The 22,529-nt window shown below is 36.0% G+C and overlaps 1 protein-coding gene across 2 annotated transcripts in view; it reads right to left on the bottom strand.

Annotated features, from left to right (window-relative positions):
* Nucleotides 1-22,529, bottom strand: part of FMN1 (formin 1) — a 183,540-nt gene that overhangs the window by 148,910 nt on the left and 12,101 nt on the right. For both annotated transcript variants that reach the window (XM_088057470.1, XM_088057471.1), the window contains exon 2: nucleotides 20,240-22,265. In XM_088057470.1, the coding sequence (XP_087913596.1) occupies nucleotides 20,240-22,163 (1,924 nt within the window). In that variant the 5' untranslated portion in view covers nucleotides 22,164-22,265. The remainder of the gene's footprint in view (nucleotides 1-20,239; nucleotides 22,266-22,529) is intronic.

Below are 22,529 nucleotides of genomic sequence, written 5' to 3'. Positions count from 1 at the left end.
AAAGAGTAAATACAACTTAGTACAGCTAATAATTGAGAAAAAAATGTGTAAGTGGCTTCAAATACATCCAATTACTAACAGAAAAATCTATTGCAAATTAAAATTAACACCTCCCTCTCTTGCTAGCAAATAAAAATCAGTAAGTTATTCTGAAGTATGAACTTGAAGAAGGATATCTTCCTGCAGGTGGTGAAAAACTGTACATAGCTTGACATGAACGCCTATCATTAAAAGAAAAGAACAGTAAAAAAAGGTGAAAATAAAGCTCTCTGGCCTAGAAAGTTTGACTGAGCAACAATCAAACATATTGATATGATGGAAATCCAAAATATTTATTTTACTGAAAAAAACCTTTGTGCAACTTCTCAATGTAGATTATATCAACTGCAACAGCATGTGATACAACTCAAAGCTTTTAAAAAATACTTCAGTATCATTATAAACTTAATAAAAAATTAGCAACATCTATCAAATCCTAAAAATTCCTTATATAAATTTAAATGGTTTGTATTAAAGTAACCTTTCATTTGGTCTGACACTGAATGTGATTTATATATATTTTTTTATTTATTAAGGGTTTACATTTACAGTAATTCATATACTTTATTCTTGTACTTTATTTTTCTTCAATCTATTCTATATTCTAGAATATAAAAAATCTCAAATCATTAAGAGAGCAAACCTTAATAGAAAAAATAAGAATAATTTATCACTAACTTAGTGTAAAAGGACTAGTACAATTTAGATTAGGGAAAAAACCTAACCCAAACAAAACCAAAACAAAATAAAGAAAAAGGCAAGATCATTAGCAGAAATATATGAGAACCATATTCAAGATTCAATGCTGTATCATCCGCATCCGAGGAACAGGAACTCTAGTAACAAGTACAGAATGTATTTTCTGAATTAGGATACAGACCTGAAAGGTACTGAGCCAGTTTGGCCCCATCCAAGCCTACTGCTTTAGCACATACTCAAATTTAACGAGTTTAGTTACACTGAGAAAATAACAAGGAAGACCTGCCTTGTCATTTGTCAGCCCACTCTTGCTTTCAGATGCAACCAAGATGCCCTCCAAGTGTTCACTATAAACAAAGAGTCAAAACCGCTGAAACTCCAAGAGGATATAACACAGGAAGCAATTGGTACCTCAGTGCAAATTCTTCATCTTTTACTATTCCCAAAGAAACTTCGCGTGTCCATGCTCAAATGCCACAATCAATGTTCAGGCCAAGGTTCTGAGCTGCAATGCCAGGAACTTTTAGTGAAAGGCCCATTTTTAATGCCAAAGAACTTCAGAGTTCACAGTAATTTCCAGATGGAGGTAAAATCCAATGTAATCCAGTTAAATATCCAATCAGCATGCATTAATTATACAACATTTCCCAAGTGAGCCTTTTATGGACATACAAAAATTAAATACTACAGAAAACTTTAAATTACCTGAAAATTCACGTATGTTTTTCTTAGTAAGCATATGCTAAGTGTCTTGTGGAGCTATAAAATAGATAATAATAATTTTCCAAAACCAGTTTACAACTGTTTATAGCTTCATTATACCTGAAGTAATTTCTATGCAATCAGAGCACATACCATATTTGTTATAGATTACACTCAAAGCAACTACCAAAAATGGAAGCATTCCTAATCCTGTAATTGCTGTTATGGAAAGTGTTTCACTGTGACTTTTTACAACTAGTTCTCTCATTTGTGGTATTAGCCAGTTAGCTAAAAAAATGTGGAGGAGGAGACTGATGTTTAAATTTTTTATTCCTTATTTTGTTTAGCAAGACTTGACCTTGCAAGCAACAGTTTTTAAAAATATTAGAACTCTGTAGCTAGTGCAATAAAGAAAATTAAGAACTATATGGAAAAAACATTACTTTTCTTATGTGCTTTTTATAATATTTCTCCTTATATACTGGTTCTCACTCTTAACCATGAGAAAGGTAAAGTCACCACCAAAAGGATTTGGCTTGGGCATTAGGTAAGTAAAAAATGAATAACAGTAGGATTGATTTTAAATAATCCTTGTCTTTTACCCTACATTTCAAAATTATAGAAGATGCCTAAAATAAGCTTTAACATTAATGCATCTATTTGTAGAGGTCACTTAGGCCAGCCACCCCTACGTTGCATTCATGTCATTATATAAATATTTTAGTGCGAATGTTAAGATTTGATAAAATGAAATATGGATAGAAATATGCAAAAGCATATATGGTGCAAAAGCACCAGAAGCAACAGTCAAAGAACAGCTTGTATAGATAACCAGGGACATTACCGACAGCAACAAAATTAATTAACACTGACCATGTTATTTATAACTAGGCCATGATTCATCAGTGAAAGACTGCACTGCAATAATAGGAGAATGCACATGGCCTGCATGGTCTTCTCAGAACAACATTGCATTGCATGTGACAGTCTTCTGCCTTTTATCCAACAGACACACAACAGCCCAAAATATACTGAAAATCAGGAAACCAGGAAAATGGGCGGCAACCTTGCTTAACTCATGAAAAACAAAATACACAAGATTTTGCAGCAAAAGGATCACCTGTTTTATGACCAATCTAGCAGAACCTAAGAGATGGAGTCAGGATTTGACAGCTAGTGTCTCCTTTCCTCTCTAACCCCATTCCCAATGCTGTCCAGACTGCTTTAACATATGCATTATCTTGAGTGAGAATGGTAACATTCTGTAAATGTGCAGAATCAACCAGGACTTTACTAAAGCCTTTGGCACTGTATCCCACAGCAATCTCCTGGAAAAACTGGCAGCCCATGGCTTGGCTGGGTGCCCTCATCACTGGGTAAGTAGCAGGCTGTATGACCAGGCCCAGAGCAGTCATAAAGGAAGCTACATTCAGCTGGTGGCCAGTGATGAGTGGTATTCTCCAGGGCTCAGTGTTGGGGCCAGTCCTGTTAAATACATTTATCAACAACCTGCATGAGGGGATCAAGTACACTCTCAGACAGATTATAGGTAACACCAAGTTGGGCAGGAGTGTTGATCAGTTGAAGGGTCACAGGGCCCTGCAGAGGGATCTGGACAGGCTGGATCACTGGGCTGAGACCAGTGGTATGAGGTTCAACAGGGCCAAGTGCCAGGTCCTGCACTTGGGTCACAGCAACCCCAGGCAGTGCCACAGGCTGGGGGAAGAGTGCCTGGAAAGCTGCCTAGCAGAAAAGGGTTTTGGCCTAGTGGTTGTACTGGCAGCCAGCTGAACATGAGCCAGTGTGTGCCCAGACAGCCAAGAAGGCCAATGGTCTGTGCCAGCAATGGCGTGGCCAGCAGGACCAGTGCAGTGGCTGTCCCCCTGTACTGCACATATTTGATGCCACACCTCAAGTCCTGTGCTCAGTATTGGGCCCGAAGAAGGACATCGAGGTCCTGGAGGGAGTCCACAGAAGGGCAAAAGAGCTGGTGAAGGGTCTGGGGTAGAAGTCCTGTCAGGAGCAGCTGAGATAATTAGGGTTGTTTAGCCTGCAAAAAAAAGGAGTTTCAGGAGAGACTTTATTGCTCTCTATAGCTCCCTGAAAGGTGGTACTAGCAGGGTGGAGCTTGTTCTCTTTTCACAAGTAACAAGCAGTAGGACAAGAGGAAATGACTACAAACTGCAACAGGGAAGATTTAGATTGGTTATTAGGGAAAAGTTCTTCACTGAAAGAATTTCTTAAGCATCGGAACAGGCTGTCCAAGAAAGTGGTTGAGTCATCATCCCTGGAGGTATAAAAAAATGTGTAGATGTGGCACTTACAGACATGGTTTAGTGGTGGACTTGGCAATGCTGGGGTAATGGTTAGACTCAATGACCTTAGTGGTTTTTTTCAACCTAACCCATTCTGTGATTCTAAATTAGTAAGTGAAAAATTGCATCCAGGACAAGTAAAATGCATTTCTGCAACTGTAGGATACCTCAGTTCTGAGTCATTAAGGAATTTTCATTATCTTCTGAAAAAGCAGCCACATTAATACTTGCATCCAATCATAAAAGATATAAACAAGTCTGACACCTAAAATTATTTGATAATTCATGTCCGAAAGATCTACAGCTATGTTATTTCACGTGTGCTGTAGCAACTGATACTGAAGTCTTTACTAAGACAGGAACAGAAAACAAGCAGTAATAACCTTTCTGCAATGGTCAGACTCTGAGTGGTAGTATCTCAGCATGAGGGCAGTAGCAAACAGAAGATTACCTTAGTTCACACTCTCACTAGGTCTGGTATCAGTACACTCCATGTCACTATTGACAGGGTCCTGTTGAACCTAAGTTGGTCAACATCACATAAACTTCCAAAAGATTCAGCTGACTTTTTTCTAATGCAAGTATCTCTGAATGCCTTTTAGTGCATCATGAGCTTACAGAAACTCCAAAGCCTTTCTAGGCTTCTGTTAATGAAATACTTTCATTATATGATGTAACATTTGAAGCACTATCAAGTAATCTTACAGCTATAGACAGACCTATACCGACTTTTACAGTCTTAGGAAAATTGGATGACTGAGCAAATGGAATTGATCACCAATCCAGCAAATTTTCTGAGTTTTCACGAGTATCTAACTCCTATTGCCAAGGAAAAGTATTCTGGATAGGATACAATTTTTGTATATGCTCACAGTGAACTCTCAGTTAAATAGGTTTTATCTTTATTGTAGCATACCGTGACTCACAAATGGGCTTCAATTCATCCAAAACCTCAGAAAACCAGTATAACCATATTCATGGAGCCCTGAGATATGTTCTTCACATTTCCAGTCAGCACTTGTATAAGAATTTGAGATGAGTCACTGACATTGCCTTGTATTCTTTTTACCTCTAAACTTAAATAGCAATATGGAATGGCCTATTTTACTTTTATTTTTTTAATATATATTATCCACTCTTTTATTTATGGTGGTCCAAAGCTTCACTTGCCTCAGCTAATCACAAGCTCACTGTATTAGATATTGGAAAAGAAATCAGTTAAAAATCCACCAGCTTTTTAATTAGTTAAAAAAAAATTCTTTATTCCTTTTTCTTGGTACTTAGGAAATCTTAAGTCAGATTTAGTCCACAACCACTAGACAATTTTTTCCATTTTCAATGCTGTTGAATATTCCTTACTTTCACAGATTTCCCAAGAAGTGAGAGGCGAACAGTACTTCTGAAAATAAATTATGCCACCTATATTGATACTGTTACTTGTGAAAACACGAGGGTGTGGAAGTGCTAATGGATTGCTTAAAGTATTTTAAACTTTCTTTGAATAAATTAAAGGTTCAAGCTATTTATCTTTTACATTTATGCTTTTCCTGGCATCTTGATTTTTTTGCAAACAAGTATTGAGATGTTCTCTATATGAATAGTATATGAATTCAAGATTAAATTACAGTGGCATCCATGAATGATTTCTCTTCAACTGTTGCCAACTGAAAGTTCTGCATTCAAAGAAGATGGTATATATTTACCATATTCATTCCACCATCAACATTTTGGTGCACTTCTATTGGTATAGAGGAAAGAGAGAGAGAAAAATCCAGCCCTATCCAATCTCTTCATCCACTCAGTTCTACAACCTTTATCATACATCTTGTCAGTTATCTTTAGGGTTTTTCTCCCAGGCTAAAGACAAATTTTTGTACCTAAAAATAGCCTGTTGTCTTTTCCTGAATATGACCCAGTTTTACCATATATTTTGTGAGACAGATATTTGAACTGTGAGAGCACTAGATCTCATAAAGTGGAATAATGTTTTTGGGGGTTACTTCTTCTCTAAAAATTCCCAATTTGCTTCTTCTGAAATTTATTGAGTTTTCAACAAACATTTACATTGGGACTATCTGTCCAGATTCAAAGCTCTCATTGGCAGGAGGAAATGGCCAGCTTAATTTTATGTATGAAGTGAAACTTTAGTTGGTTTTTTTTTTCATGGCTTCCTATTTACTTCCTTTAAGTTCACCTGCTTTTCTACTTAGTAAATGTTTTCTACAGTTCTTCACACCACTTCTCCCCAATATCATGATATGATATTCATTGGCTAGAGCAATATTCCTGACCCTCAGAGAGGCCAGGCTGGATATTAGGATATGCATCCCCAGGCACAGGAACATTGATATTGAGCTAGTGATGAAGACTTACTAGGACTTGGTTAACTGTAGGGATAAAGAGGAGAATGAAAGGAGAACCACACAATGGAGGAGGTTTCAGAACTCAGGAGGATATGTGCTACTTCAGAACAACCACCTCTCAACATTGCTTATTTCCTTTATTTTACACTGTGATTCAGTACAGGACTGGCTAATTATAGCAATCTTAAAATTGCAGAGCAAAAATGATGCAAAAAAAAAAAAAAGCTAGGACTTTACTAGTCACCACCTACATTTCCTTTTAATACAGTCTGTATTCATATTTTAACAAGTATCTGCCAAAATGACAAGCAACATTTCACAGTCTCAACTCTGACACATCTACATGTTAAAACTAGTCAAATTAGGAGACAGCTTTTTATTTTCTTTAAAGTACTTTTTTGGGGAAGACATTTTTTTCAGTGTATGGCTGTTTGCATAGTGTCTTCAAGATAGTACATGTATGTTCAATAGCACTTGTGTGTCAAAATAACTGTACAAACAACCAGAAGAAGCCACAAGCATCTCAGCTTTGTCAAGGCTTTCTTGAACTCAAAGTGTTCTATTACAAAACAAAAGAAAACACTCTTCATTATGTAACCTAGCCCTTTTTATTGGCCTCTATTTGGTCTGGCAAAACAAAGCCTTAGATGTCTAAGTACCTAACAAGTGGTCTGCTTAATCCACTAGAACATATTTCTGTCATTCAATTCACTTTTGCAAGTGTTTTATGCAGTTATATTACACTACTGAGGAAAACAATAAGCTATATTCTTTTGGAAGTTCAGACCCTAATTAAAAGGTGGCTCATTCGCCAAATGGATTTTTGTCACATTAAATTTTTCACTAGCTTGCTAATGAGCCAGCTATAAATACCAGTCACTACGCAATCCAGCAACCTCAAGGTTGCCAGTATTATTACGTTTACTTTAAATATAAAATGACAACTTCGCAAGTGTTGGCCATCTAGCATATAATTTTGTTTTGGAAAACATTCCTATTTAAATCAATCATAAGCATATGCTCTCTGTCTTGCTTTGAGTTAAGCCTGCATTCAGTGTTGTTCTTGAAAAGGGTGGCTCTCTCTTTCAAGGCATGCTGATAACATACGCCATTCTGAAGCACACCACTACAGGAATGTGACAGCAAAATGCCTTTGCTCATATTTCTGATTCATAAGAAAGTTATATTTCCTATTTTAAAATTCTTTCATCTTCAACATGTAGATGCCAAAGGAACCAAATGAAAAGCATAACTTCCTTTTATTTCTGTGCTTATAGTTCTGTTGTAACAGTAAACCTGTTATGCAAATTCTGCACACTGGCCAAAGACCTCTAAGGTTTGTCCTCCTGAACCCTATACTTGCGTCACCAAAAAGTACAATTAGTTTCATTTCATCAATTTTCCTGCTAGGATTAAAAAAAAGGGGGATGCTGCAACTGTGGACTGAGGACCATAAAATCATTTTCCAGAAAATCCCAACATAGTCTGTAAAGTTTTATGGTTAAAAATTATATGAAGTGCCTTACTGCATTGACATAGAGTATGACACAGAGACAATGACTGGATTATACTTAAGTAGAAATGTAATACAGAAATACAGGTAGTTCCCAGGAGAAAGAATTCAGAGTTAAATAGAGTTCAATTTTTAGAACAATGAACAAAAACTATAAAGCACCAAAATGTATTATGAGAGTCTAGGCCCAAATTCAAATGCATTTAATTTTTTTTTTTCTCTCTGAACGAATAAATCCGTTTTTTAATAGTTTGGCTAGATGAAGTTAACAACATTGCTGCAATAAAAAGCTGAAACATCATTTACAATACTATTATTTGGACTCAGTTGCCTAAATGAGTGTTAGATGCCAGAATTAATTTACTCCAGTCCACAAAGGCGTGGATCATTCCAGGTCAGATTTGCCAGCTCTGTGTCTGTGCCTCAGACACCCCCTAGGGCACCTAAAAACTGTGCTTCTTCCATTCTGCACAATTTTGCATCCATTCCAGAGATCTTGTGCAATAAGAAGGTAACATTCAGCATTCCTTCCTTTCATTTGTGAAATTATCTTACAGGTATATTGAAAAGGGTGGCAGAGATAATTTTGTGTGAACAAGTAAAGTATGAGCTTGTTTCAAAAGGTGCAGATAGGAGAGTGCAAGTCAGAAGAAGGAGAAAAGTAATGGAAATGAAGGAGACATGATGAAGGGGTTGTGGGAGTGTTTTAAGGATGACTGCTGAGTAAGAAAGCAAAGCAGCATGCTACTATACAAGAGGATGGGTGGAAATATTTCCATGACTATTCAAAGTAATGACTATTTAAATATTAGTATCATTAGATGTTGTTTTTAGCAGCCAAAGCTGCTAAAGCAGACCTGAATTCCAAGAAACCTTTCATTTGTTCCACTGGAACACCCAGCCGTCATCTCCATTTGCACATTTAACATCAATTTCAATGAATTACACATAAGAGAATTCAACTCTCTGATGACAGAGCTGCAACTTACTTTACAAAGTTAATTGAGCCTCCTTTTATGTTCTCACTGACCATCCACATTATTACTGCCTCTAGCCCAGGCTATGTCACAGCCTTGCTTGCAGCCTGGAATCCCCTTTGAGCCTACAGTCACACCTAACCCACTTGAGTAAAGCTTCAAGTCATTGCTCTGTGCCACAAGAGTGGAGTGACTGCAACTCACTGCTTTGAGAGAAGCTGTGTAACACCAGCCATGCCATAGGGATCTTGATAGATGTGTGTAGTCTGTGCAGACATATCTGAACAACTGCAACTCTGCAAGAATTGCTCAGGCTCAGGCTCCTCTTTGAACCACCTGAGCACCCATCCAGTGAGTCCCTTGGACCAAACTGGAAGAGCAGTGGGTGGCTGGCGTGGACCAGACATGCCATGCAAACACACCCTTATGTGACTCCTCTCATAAAAAACATCTACATTATTATAAGTGAAATACAATTACACAGAGGGGAAAAAAATAGGACTAGAGAGTCAATTCGTATGGTTAGAAATACCATGGTAGATGGGGGGAAAATTTTTCACTTATTTAATTTACTTAAAAAACCCCAGACTTCTGCCTGTTTTCAATAAAAAACATTTCACTTTGGAGGAGTTATAAAAGTCTTCTCACTGTACTTAGCTATCTCAAAGGTATCTCTTTAATAAAAGAGAGATCTTTTGCAAAGTGTCACCCTAGAAATCTGAAATAGTTTCTAAATACAGCTCATTTTCTGCTATTCTTCAAATAAAGCCTTTAAATTCAAAGTTCTTACAGGAAACAAAAATCTGAATAGAAACAAACTTTTTGTTTTGGTTGCAAGGTGAAATAGTTTAAATGTTATCCGATCACTTTTACAGAAAGGACTTGACAAATATTCAATGCCTGACGAGACGAAAAATAGGGCTCTTTGGCCTAATTAGGTACGGCCTCTTTTACTAATCCACGGATTGGAGAAAAACTCTCCATGTGGATTAATACTGACAAACTAAGCAACAAAATTAGGATTTTTTTTCTCATGATATAAGAAAAACATTCAAATGGAACACTGCTATTCATACTAAACATAAGATGACAGGATAGAAACCTGAAGGCTTAAATTTTTTTTAAAAAAGTGAAAACCTAAAAAAATATGTCCTAACATTTTTCTTCCCATCTTTGGATGACAAAGATCTTTCATTTTTGCCTAACAGAGTATAACTTGCATAAATAAGTATGAAAGTGGAATGCAAATTAATCACAAGAAAAAAATCATGTAAACAACTCCGGGGAATTTATATAGTGCTATTTATCTTACTTATACTTAAAACTACAGTTTCACTATGTGTCAGATTTAAAGAATGATCTGTTGTAATAAAGTAGTACAAAAATTATTAGGTCCATATCCCATGAAAGAAGCATATGAGAGGAAATTACGATACAAAAGAATAAGTAAGTACTCAGATTTTGTACAAGACTTTTCTTTTTGCCTATGCAAAAAGATGTATTGCCATCTTCTGTTCTTGGTATATTAGCTGGAGTCTATTATTCGCCTGGAAAACAATTTTTAGAAGGCTGCTACTTCTGGAAAAAAAAAATTGTTTGGGGTTTTCTTTTTTTAAAATTTTATTTCTATGAAAGCAGGCATTTTCCAAAAAGAAGAAAAAATCTGGCTGGCCTGACTTTGCAAAACTATTAAATACATGCTCAAGTTTAAACTGTAATGTCTATTGGAAAATGTACACGTAACTATATCTAAATTATATTACCTTATGTATAACTGGTTATATTTTAATAATTATTTAACTTAACTCATTTAAAACATATAATGTCCAAAACTGGGTCATTTTTATTTTAATAACTTTTTCAATATATTTTTCATACTTGAATAGTTTAATTTCTTACGACAGAACAAATTTCACTTTGAAAAATAGGAAATTAGTGAACATATGCTCAAGTTTATAATGTTGGTAACTACATTACTGACAAAAATATATACTCCAGAAGAAACTTAAAGAAGATAAACTCTAAATTTTAGTTACTGTGAGATGAAATGGCTCAATGCCAGCTGCTTTAAAGGTCATGTGTTTTAAATAAAATTAACACAGAAAAAACCAACCCAAAATTTTACTTTCTCCAACCAAGTTAACAAAGATTTAGATTTTACTTCTGCAACAATAACTATCAGACTCAAGTACATATTAACAAAAGGTAAGTTGAGGGACTACAAAACCACTGACTTCAGTGCTGTATTAAATAAGTCATTTTTTGAGTAATTGCTCCAAAGATCTTGGAATGACTACTGCTGACTAATTCTCCTAATTTACCATGATATGCTTAAGAAAATTCTGCAGCTTTTAAATATGCCTGCCTTAGCAGCTGCAGTGTTTGATTTCTCTAGGCATGGAAATCAAGCTATTTGTTCTAAGTACACTGACAGTATGAATCAGATCCCATACACAAATTATGTATATGAGGTAACTATGATTAGCATCTTAGGTCACGGAGAGCACCTGGTATTTTGCAAATAGTAACAATTAAAGATGCTGGGAGCAGGTTGGGAACTGAGGGTGTGCCCTCCAGCTGGCAGGACCTCCCAGGGCTACTAGCCTAGCTGCTGAAAAATGTGAAGTGTTAGGGGGTAAAAGGATGGGTACAACCAGTTTTAGCTTTTCTACAATGTATGACTCAAAAATAAGTTCATGCACTCATAGAAGTAGTAATTTTTTGTTTGATTGTACTACAGTTTTGTTAGTTTTACTTATGTTTCTGTAATAGAAACACTGAAGCTTAGAGAACAAGAATCAATTCACTTAATTTTGTACAAATAAAAAGAATTATTTCATATTCAAATATTTGGTGATTTTGGTGACTTAATAGGTCCAGATTTGCAGGGGTAACAATCAATAAACAGTTCTACTCATGAGATAGGCAAACAAATACTGAAATGACTGTAACTGTTATAGGGTAGAAACTCAGTATACCATTTCCCTTCCTTATTTAAGTCAGATTTCTCTAGAACACATTTTCCCCTCTTAATTTTCCAACAAATTCAATCAAAGTGAAAGCAAACATGGTAGCAGATTAGCTAAACCATTCATCAGTTATACACTTAATCTCAGTAGTTTTGAACTATCCAAGTCAAAAATAATTAAATTGTGTATTGACAGAAAAGAAATGCTAAGTGGCTGCTTAGGACAATTTCAGAGAGGCTCATTGTATTCAGAATGCAAAAATGTCTCATATGCCTCTTCATTGTAAAAGCAAACCTTATGAGAAAAAAACCTAGCATTTTCCATTTTAACACTTCCAAAATGTAAATGTGAAAAAAAAATGTAGAAAATCACAAAGCATTGAAATCTTTATCACACAGGACATTACAAGGGCAAGTGTATAGAGACTGTCAATCAGGTGAGGGACTGTGAATTATTTCTATTTCCTTCTTTCTTCACCTTTTCTTCTGGTAGAGATGAATTTCCCATAGCCTTTAAAATTCCTCATGTAAAGTACATCCAACAGTTCTCAACATCTCATCTCTATTTTCTCTGTCCTATTTTTACCTCGCTGATCCCAGCAACAAAACAGACAAGTCTGAAGAAATCTTTGAATATGGTCTAGAAAATCAAAAACACTTAGTGCAATTGAAAAGTCACCATAATCTAAATGCAAGGGTACTCATAATCTAAGCCTGAAGAAGATGACTCTGACACACAATTAAATAAATCATTAAACCACTAGGTGCACTATTTTAATGCTATGACTCATAAATAATATTCACTACTTAAAGGTATTATTTAAATGTATTATTATAGACTTATATCACAACTAAATAATGAAATTGTATTCAAGATTATTTACTGGTATGGGACACCACAAACACATAAATTGCATCTTTGTTAATTTTCAGTATTTTAAAGTATCATTTTAGCAGGGAGTATGCAGAATTTTTCACCACTTTTACAAGTTGGATTTGGTGCTATGTCACTTTTTCACAGAAAACATACCAAAGAGTAGCTATTAGAGATTTAAAAAATTCCTAAATACATTATTAAATCATACTTACAGAGATAAATACCTGAATCTGATCTCAGTTTATATATCATCCTGATCCATCAAGAAAATTTCAGCTGAACCATTTCTATCAGCTTGTTTAAAGTGGACAGCAGAATATATTCAGATTTAAGAAATTACAAGTACCACATTATTCCAGTATTTTACTTCAAGAAATTCTTTTTATACTGATGAGAAAAGAAGTCCATTTCATTACAGTAAGTTTCTCAAACTGAGTGCACAAACTGTAAAACAGAAGGAATGTTTTAGCCTTTTCTCCCCCCATGAAACAGAAAATTGTTAATCTATGACCTGCATAAAACATTAAGCTGTCTCTGGTTTTCTATTCCAATTTAATTCACTTGGTTTCCCCTCACTGATTGCCTTTGACTGTAGAGTCACATGTTACAAAGAGAGAAGAAAATATAACTGTTGCTTAAGTGTGTCATGCTGAGAAGTCATTCAACTAAAACAGGAGCTATTTGTTCACAGAATCTATCAAAGCCTGTCTTCAGAGGGTCTTTTTAACTCAGAGACCATGTCTTGAACTTACAGTCCTGCCTACATTCATTTCAAACTGCCATAAGTCTACCTTGCAGTGCAGCATTGCCTTATTTTGTTTATACTGGTATGAAAATATTTTGACTTCACTGGGATGAAACATTAAGGATCTTTTATCATTACCATTTATAATAAGACTCAATAGAGACTACAGGATGATATCCTCAAAGGCAGTCACGATACAGTGTACAATGAGTAACTGCACTGAATATACCAGGAAAACAAAGATCCATTCAACAGCTGTGTGGTGACTGTAATTTTAGTTGGACATACAACTAGCAAATTTTGCAAGATTACGTATCTAGAAAGAACGTGAAAACTTAACAGGAAAAATTTTAGATACAGCTTGTGACAGTATCCAGAAGGAGCAAGAGAAATCCCTATCAAAGAGGTGACAGTCAGGATAGTGGTATTACTCACTATGATTCCATGAAAGCCAATAGTTGGAAAGATCTTCAGAAATAATTAACTCTGTTTTACCCATACTGAGTCTGCAGGTAACACAATTTCCATAGGATATTAGAGACATGCTGGGCTAAAAGAAACAAGTTTAGAGTAGAAGTTAATGGTATTTATAACACTGAGAAATAAATAGAAAATGGTAAATAGAAAATTTACATAATTCCACCTGAACAAAAGAAAACACTCCTTTATTGTGAGAGTGACCAAACACTAATACAGGTTGCATAGACAGGTTGTTCAGTCATCATTCTTGAAGAAATTAAAAAACCTGCACACAGGCCCAGGCAATTTGCTCTAGGTGACCCTGCCTGAGCAGAGGGTTGGACTAGATGATCTCAAGTGGTCCTTTCAGCCTAAATTATTCTGAGATTCTATGATTAATTCTCACTTCTTTTTTATTTTAATTCTTTTCTTACACCAGTCTCTTAATTCTTAACTCCTTTATAGCATCTTCAAAGAACATTTATTCTGAACAAGATGGGTTTTGTGAAGCAACACATGTATATTACTTTCATGTGAATTACCTGTGAGAAACTATGCATCATCTTTCCATGTGATCCATATGCAAACCTACTTCATGAAGTGCATACTTACTGTGGACAGAATGCTATAGTGCTTTTAAAATGCTAATTAGCAATTCTCTGAACCACTTCAATTAGAGAAGATATTTATAAACCTTTCCCTTCCCTATAAAAGGAACATCAAAAACACTACAATATAATCTGTCTCCTGTTATAAGAACCTTCAAAGAGAGTTTTGTTTATGTGAAACTTCATTTTCCAAAACCATGGTTCAGGAACACATCATAAGGTCTTGTTATTATTTCTCTTAAGTGACTCTATTTGTCCCTTTTCAGCTTAAAATGTTAGTTAAGTTAGGAAAATATAAAATAATATTCAAATAGTACCTTGATATTATTTTTTTTTGCTACCTTCATTACATATCTGGGATGAAATGTTGCCTGATGTCATTTTTTAGAAGAATTACAATTCTTCTGGCACTTGCATTGCAATAGATTCATTATCTTGTAGTTAATGGTAATATATCCAACCAAAGCCAAAACTAAAGCTTCTCACATCCTGCTACTTTAATGCTGGAAATTTAAATGGTTGTGTAGAACTACAGACAATGTAACTGCTGTATTTGTAGAATCACAGTGTTCCTCACATGGAAGTAAGCCATTTACACTGCAAACAGAAATGAATGAAGGAAAACTGGGATAACCCGGTTTTAGCAGGCAGTGAAAGACCTAAGGAATAGGGCAGCTCTTAGAGCACAGATATGAACACTGTTTCTCCAGCCATCAAGGTGTGAACTATCAAACTGAAAGTATCATTTTGTGCTTTCTACTCCCTTCAAGATCTTTGAGGATTAAAATACAATCTTACACCAATTCAATAATAATACTTCTTCAAATATTTATCTATATAGTAAACAGTTCTTTATAGGTTAAAGTTCTTTTATATTTTAAGACTGAAAAATTGATCTGCCAGAGATAGCCATTAGCAACTGGGACGTTTCCAAATGGCAGTGCATCATTTTTGACAACCATACAAAACTGTCAGGATGTTTGTTTTCAATTCTTTTTAATGGAAAGTGAACTGCTGCCATAAAATTCTCATTGGCACAAAAGAAGCAAACACAACATTCTCCATCTAGTAATCATCAGGGACAGGGATAGATGCATCTACAATTACATCCAGAATATATTGCAAAGAACACTTGGGTAAAAATCTTTAATTAGTCAATTAAAGAAAATAATTTGAGAAGTAATCTAAGAAACTTATATTCACCAATGTTTTCAAGCAGTTAAAATGCCTTCCCTATAACACAATAAGTGTTAAAATTTTGCCAACTTTAAAACCAGAACTCTACCTCACTTTCTTTTTTCATCCTCCCTTCTCTCCATCTCCAAAATTACATGATTCTGCACATTGACTTCATGAATCATCAGCAAGCCAGATAGATCTATACCCATAATATACATTCTAATGGTTACAGTTCCTTCTGCAGACTTTCCCAACAAAACAAAAATAAAAATTATCTCATCTCTAATCAGTTGTGTTCTACCTGTTTTGATACTCCATAAATACTCTCTATCACAGCCAAGGTAACACTCTCTACTCAGTCTTGGAGTTCCCCTTTCTCACTTGTTCTCCATCTTGTTCTTGCTTCAGCACTCAAAATATCATAGTCTCTCCATATCTTCATTCAACTTGATTCATCTAATTTCCCACTCCTAACAATTTCTGTTTTAGCCAGTTCCAGCTAGCCTTCTGGCTTCCAGGTTTTGGATGCAACTGAGATTTTTGGGAATCAAACGATTCCCTGCAGGAGGGGTGATCTTGCTTACTTGTCCTTTTTGCCACATTTGAACCTCATCCTAGCTGTGGTTTTCCTCAGCCCACTGTAAACTGTTCAGCTCACTAAACCAGCCAAAGCTATTCACCTCTCTCCTTGCTGGCTCAGTTTTCATCTTGCTTAGTGATTTGACTCAGATTACCAAAAAGCAAGAAAAACACCAAAGTTATTACGGAGAAGGGGAGGAAAAGTGAAGAGAGGAGGCCTTCACTGGAAGAAGGAAGAGAGTAAGAAGAAAATGGGCCTGTCTTTTCAGTCCCATAAGTTTCGGTCATTAACCTGACACAAACCTTAACCATTCAGTTCTAGTCCAAGTTTGGTTTAGTTTCTCTACAGTCCTATTAACTTTGAATTTCTGTGTTTTCTGGGTATCTTCTTCCTTCACAACTACTAGATAACAAAAAAGGAGCATTATTCATTGGCTGGGGATAGGATGACATCATCCTGCTCATTTTTTCTTTTTCTTGCTTTCACCATTCCCACTTGGCAGACTTTTATTCTTTTTTCCACATTAGGAGTAAAAGATATAATAGAAAGTGAAGTAAATCACCCTTGTCAAGCTCATCCTGACTTAAAGCACAGTCACCAGCCACTGTCCTGGAAAATATGTCATAACCAGTGATTTTTAAGTTTCTTGCTCTGAATCAAACTCATTTCAATATCTGCTAAAAATATTCCTAATCTTCTTCCTCTTACAGGTAATACTTTGTAAAATAGCATATTGGTGTCATTCAGTACTAAATTGATACAATAGCTCTGAAAATTTTCTCCCTAGTTTTTCTACTGCTGTGAACAACTTGAGAGAGAAGCAGTGACAGGAATTAAAAGGTCTCAGAAAATCTTTCCCTGAGACAATATATCCGATATTCAGATACATTGAAGATATTTTCAAAGGCTTCTCCAAGACTACAAAAGCATGATGTACTTCATATTAGAGTAGAAAAAATTTCATACAGAAATGCAGGAAGTATATTTCTGAGGATTTAATAAATGTAATTTATTTTTATTTTAGTGTTTGTACTTCTGCTTTTGCTGCTTGTAACTGAGCAATTCATCATGTGAAAACCTTAAGTTATTCTAAAGTTTTTTCTTAGAATTTTGATAATTCAAATAGAACTATTGCATGCTAATACTGGAATTTTGATTCCCGGTCCCACCTACAGAGAAAATTGCCAAATAATTATAGTTGAACTATAAATTATTCCCAGTTAACTATTAACTTACTAAGATGAAAGCTGTGGCCTATTCCCATGGCCAACAGTTGCACTTCAACAAGAAGATCCAGTAAACTGTACTTTCAAATTAACTACTAATTGAACTTTGTGCAATGAAACTATGATATATGTGCCAAATATGTATCTATATATCTATAAAGAAACTGAATTTGAGAAAAAGTGGAAGTACAGACATAAGGCACTCTGCCTTAGTTGTTTCAGTTTTGACTGAAGGAATATTATGCAATTATTGAGAAAGACTGTTAAGAATCATGATTACAAACAATAAGAAAAGAGAACTAAAATTATGTGTAGAGCCGTATGATGAGTCCAATTCATAATTTAAACTGATAAATAAGAATAGTTAACTAATAATGAAATTTTCCAAATACAAAGTTACACGGGTAACAAAAGGCTCCAAAACTTTTTCAGGAAGAAGTGGGGCATACTGTGACAGCAACAGAACTTTGAAAAGATATTCAAAAGGTCATAATTTTTCCCATGAAGCATATCCTTCAATCAACCTGACTGATAAAAAGTTGAGCATAATTCTCCGTAATTCTTAGAGTCATTGTAGATACTTAGAAAATTTAATAACAGACTGGAATTAAAACATTTCACAATAACACCCCATTGAAGACAAATCTGAAAAATAGTCTTGAACTCTGCTCTTCACACATGGCAGGAATCTGATAAGAATCAAACCAGGAATGCCAGTTTATAACTGTAAATCTTAATATCATTTACATTAACTAAAATTGAAGCTACATAATTTGTCTCACTGAACTATAATCAGTTATTATTCATGTATGTTTACAAAAGAGTGGGATTCCAAATGCTCTGTCAATATGAATGATTCCCCCCAAAGTTCAGATGGAAATGGAAAGTCATATTATCGCAGATCCAAATATAATATAATATAATGCTGGCATTATATATGCCAGCAAAATAGGGAATTTTTCTTTAAAGTCAGGGGTTTTCTGACACTCCAGTAATAATGCTGGCATGCAATCATACTTGAAAATGAAAAAAAAAAAAAAAACCCAAACCAAAAAACTTGTGATATTTTCTATCTGTACTAATGTTGCCAGGTAACTGTAAACAAGAACTAAAATTGGGCTTGTCTGCTTTTCTTCTCTTCACAAAAGTGTTTCTGCTCAACAGACAGGAGTTCCAGCCAACAGATGCCATTAGTATATATGTGTGTTGTTTTGTTTCTTGTGAAATCCTTGTGGGTTAACCACACACAGACTCATTCCCTCCCTCCTCCCTTCCCCCAAGTGGCATGGAGCAAGAGGCGTGGAAAAACCCCAACAACTGGGGGTCAAGATAACAAACAAAAAATTTGTTTAATGAGTGAAAAATAAGTGGAAAGAGAGAGAAGAAAAAAGGAAACAAGTGATGCTACAGCAATCACTCACCGCCTCCCATGGGTAGACCGATGCCCTGTCAGGTCCCAAGCAAAAGATGGCTAACCCCTCTAAAGTCCCCTCTTTCCGCTTTTATTCCTGAGCATGACGTTATGTGGCAGGGAATTTCTCTTTAGTTAGTCTGGGTCATCTGTCTGGTTGTGTCCCCTCCCAGCCTATTGTGCAGCCCCATGTCTATTCACTGGGGGGATGCAGAGTGAGAAACAGAGAAGGGATTGATGCTGTGCAAACACCGCTCAGCACAAGCTAGAACATCCCCGTGTTACAGAGACAGTTTTCATCACAAATCCAAAACACTGCCCCATACAAGCCACTGTAAAGAAAATTAACCCTATCCCAAGCAAAGACAATACAAGAGTACAGACCAAATACAGTTCCACAACAATTCCAAATGATACATTAATATAAAAAGTACTAATGTAAAACAGAGAGAAAAAGATTAGCTACTTTACTCTTATAAAGAGGTGAAATTCCTGTTTTTGTCAGCTAAACCAGCTCACTGAAAGGTATGATGAGTACAAGATGTAATGAGAGGTAGGACAGCACAGCACAACAGAACCAAGAAAGGAATGAAAGAAAAGCATAGCACCCATCTTTTCAGCCTTGTCAACTCACCAAACAACACCTTAAATTTGATGTAGTCTTGAGTGGAACTAACACAACTTCTAGAAGTAGCATAAATGCAAACCTCAGGCAGTATTCAGCACCCTCTGGCTAAGGTAATGATTTCACATCCCTACACACCTCCCCTTTTGGAATCCTCCTTTCATGTCACTTTGCACTTCCAGCCCCCACTCTAAGACAGAGGTACCAGTCTGAGCCACACCTAGACCACTGAAGAACTAGGTCCTTCAGTCTTCCTCTTTCTTAAGTTAAAAATTAAGGGTATAGCTGTGGATGTTCTAGCTAACAAAAATAGCTATTGAGGATGTCATACAATTATGCATTTTTACACAGTAAATCTTTATAAATAATCCCATGCACTGTATTCAAATACATTGTAACATGACTCCTGCATGCAATCATTTTAAAAACAAGCCTTTTCTTATAGAACTTATATCAACTTCTTATAGCTAAATGGGCAAAGCACCAGTCCTATACTTAAGGCACTGTATATTAGCTTGTTCAGAAAATATTCTATCAGTTAAGCCAAACAAGAAAAAAGAACATTTTGGAGAATAAATGTTACCATAACATTTTAAATGACTAGAACACAGCCTAGGAAAAGCAGGAAAATAAGTGTGCACACTTTTTTCATTTTATACAGAAAGATTTCTCCTTAACTGTGGCTAAGAGGTAATTCAGTAACAACAGGACTGAAAATAAGCTGACATAAAAATGTATCTTGAAACCTTTTATAGCTGTAACTTTTGTTTAAAAACTTCAACAACTTTTCATCTAATCCATAAGCAGTGAAAAATAGTTTTTTATTTAACATAGTATTTATTATTAATACCTAGTATTAAAAAAACCCCAAACTGACCCAACCCAGAAAATACTCCAAGACATTCATGCTTGGTTGATTCTATTAGTTTAAAAATGTATGAAGTAGGACTGACCTGGACAGAAATTCTGCTGTGTCTGAATAGTTAATTTTTCTTGCACAGTACACTTTTCAGAATGTCCTGCAGTTGCATTCTGACGTAGGCCCCGTTGTCTGCTGGCAAATCCCAATTCTCCAGGATCAGAAAACTTCCGGTAAAACTGCGGCTCCAAATCACTGAAAGAGAAGTTTATAGCACTGTGTCTTCCATGGCCATAGTCACCAAACTTGGATTCGTCCTCGGTGTTCTGTGTTGGTAACGGCAGGATCCGGTGATGCAGCTGTGGGCTAGGCAGTCTCGAAGATAACGGAGAAGGAATAGGTGACATTTGTTTGTGTGTATTAGATAGCGGATATGAATTACTAAAAACATTACTCACTGCTGCTAATGGGGGTGAATGCAGCCTTTTCTCTTCCAGTTTAAGATTATTATTTGTCTGAGGAATCTCAGGACTTTCATTTACTGGCAGGTTCAAAAATAAATGCTTGCCGTTTCCCCAGGATGCCGTGGTCCTTTTCTCATATAGTGAGCCTGGCAGGTTTCTGTCTACTCTTGTAATTTGTTGCAGTCTCTTCCATTCTGCAGCTTCATCTAAACTGTCGCTCCGGATAACTTTCAGAAGAGCTTTATTAACTGCTCCCACAAGGTTGCATGACTCATCAGTAATGTGCACTCTCTCTGCTTTGTACTGTAAACCAGAGCTGTCTTCCTCCTTTTCCTGCAGCACACTGTTATTAGAGTCTCCAGCAGCCTCATCCACAGAGTATACATCAGTTCTTGATAAAAACTCGTTATGTGCTGTTGTGAGAACAGGAGAAATGGTTTCATTATCTCTGTGAGAATCAGGTAAAGACTCTGCAGGGGGCTTGGTAACTTTTTTAATACAAGTGTCTAAATCCTGGACTTCAGCAACAACTGTGATTCCTGGTTTCTCCTTGCATACTGGCTCAGCATACTTGCTACTTTTCAAGATTTTAGCAGCTGCAGATTTACTCAATGCCTCGAGTTTGTTAGACAGACTGTACTGAGATGAATTCACCAAACTGGTCCTCTCTTGTACCTTGGTAACTTCAGGAGTGCATTCTCCAATATCCACTGGTTCAACAGCAACAACATCACTGATGTCTTTTGAGCTGGAACTTGGTAAGTCAGCATCCAATTTCACAGCTTTGTTTCTCTTAAGAAAATACCCCTCTTCTGTCCACTTTTCTGGTTGTATTGTATTATCTACTGGTAAATTATCCTTACCTTTTACTGTTAGCCAGCTGGAGGGAGAAAAGGAGCTGGGATAATTCCTGGTAGGAAGTCTTATGGAGCCCATCTTCTTATTTTTCTGTTGCATGTCTTGTGTACTCAGTAAAAAGAGATGTTCATGTATCTTTTTTCCCTCTTTCCGATGTCTGATCTCCTCAAAGCTCTCTTTCCTTCTGTATTTCCTCATTTTTTTGTGATTCAAATTGTCTCTCTTTGTAGAATCCAGCAATAACTCCGGCTGATGTGTAAGACTGGATGTGTAAACTGTGTAATTATCACCTTTAAGTTTCAGGACTCCGGAAACATCTTGTCGCTTTTCCTCCTGATGTCCTGCCTTAAGGTCCAGAATATGATGAGATCTCAAAACACTGGCTAACAGTTTTTCCTTTTCAGCAGCTAGTTTATACAGCTCATTGAGAAGGTCTTTTGTGGTAGTTTGCTTGAAAATAATATCTCCAAAGTTTTCATATGGCTGTTTTCTCAGGTCCATGTCTAACCTCTCACTTACTTGGTAACAGCTACAGAAACGCTTACTGATTCTATCCAGAGTTACAGAGCCCTTGTACGTAAATCCTCTGACTTCCCCCTCTGGATGATAGAAGCTGATGTAACAAAGCTCCATAATGGGTTTGTGCAGTTCAAGGATGGTATGTGTGCCTTCCATTATGCTTGCCAAATTAGTCATTCATTTAAATTATGTTCTAAGTGTTCCAAAGCTTGCATGACATAGCATGTGAGGCAGGGAATGGACGGAAGGCATCTGACTAATCTTCAACAATAATATTGTCTGCTGGAAAAAATAAAGAGAAGCCTGTCAAACTTGATTATGGCAAATTTAATATGACAAATAACAAGCCTGCAGAAGCACAATCTTCTCTCAGTATTTTCTGATACAAATCTTTTACCTTGAAAAATCTGACACAAAAATAATGGCATTGCTAACACTCATAGTTGGAGTCATAATCTTTCTCTGTCATACATCATCTGTCTCCAGGGTTCTCAGTCAATGCTGTTCCATCAGGTCACAAGTTAGTCACTAAAACACCCATTT

Source organism: Pseudopodoces humilis, chromosome 7 (assembly GCF_049639895.1).
Source record: "Pseudopodoces humilis isolate 2021_Gansu_Grassland_sample_001 chromosome 7, ASM4963989v1, whole genome shotgun sequence".
NCBI classification, from domain to species: domain Eukaryota; kingdom Metazoa; phylum Chordata; class Aves; order Passeriformes; family Paridae; genus Pseudopodoces; species Pseudopodoces humilis.
Note: the sequence above shows the minus strand (reverse complement) of the source record. Positions and strands in the feature narration are given on the sequence as shown.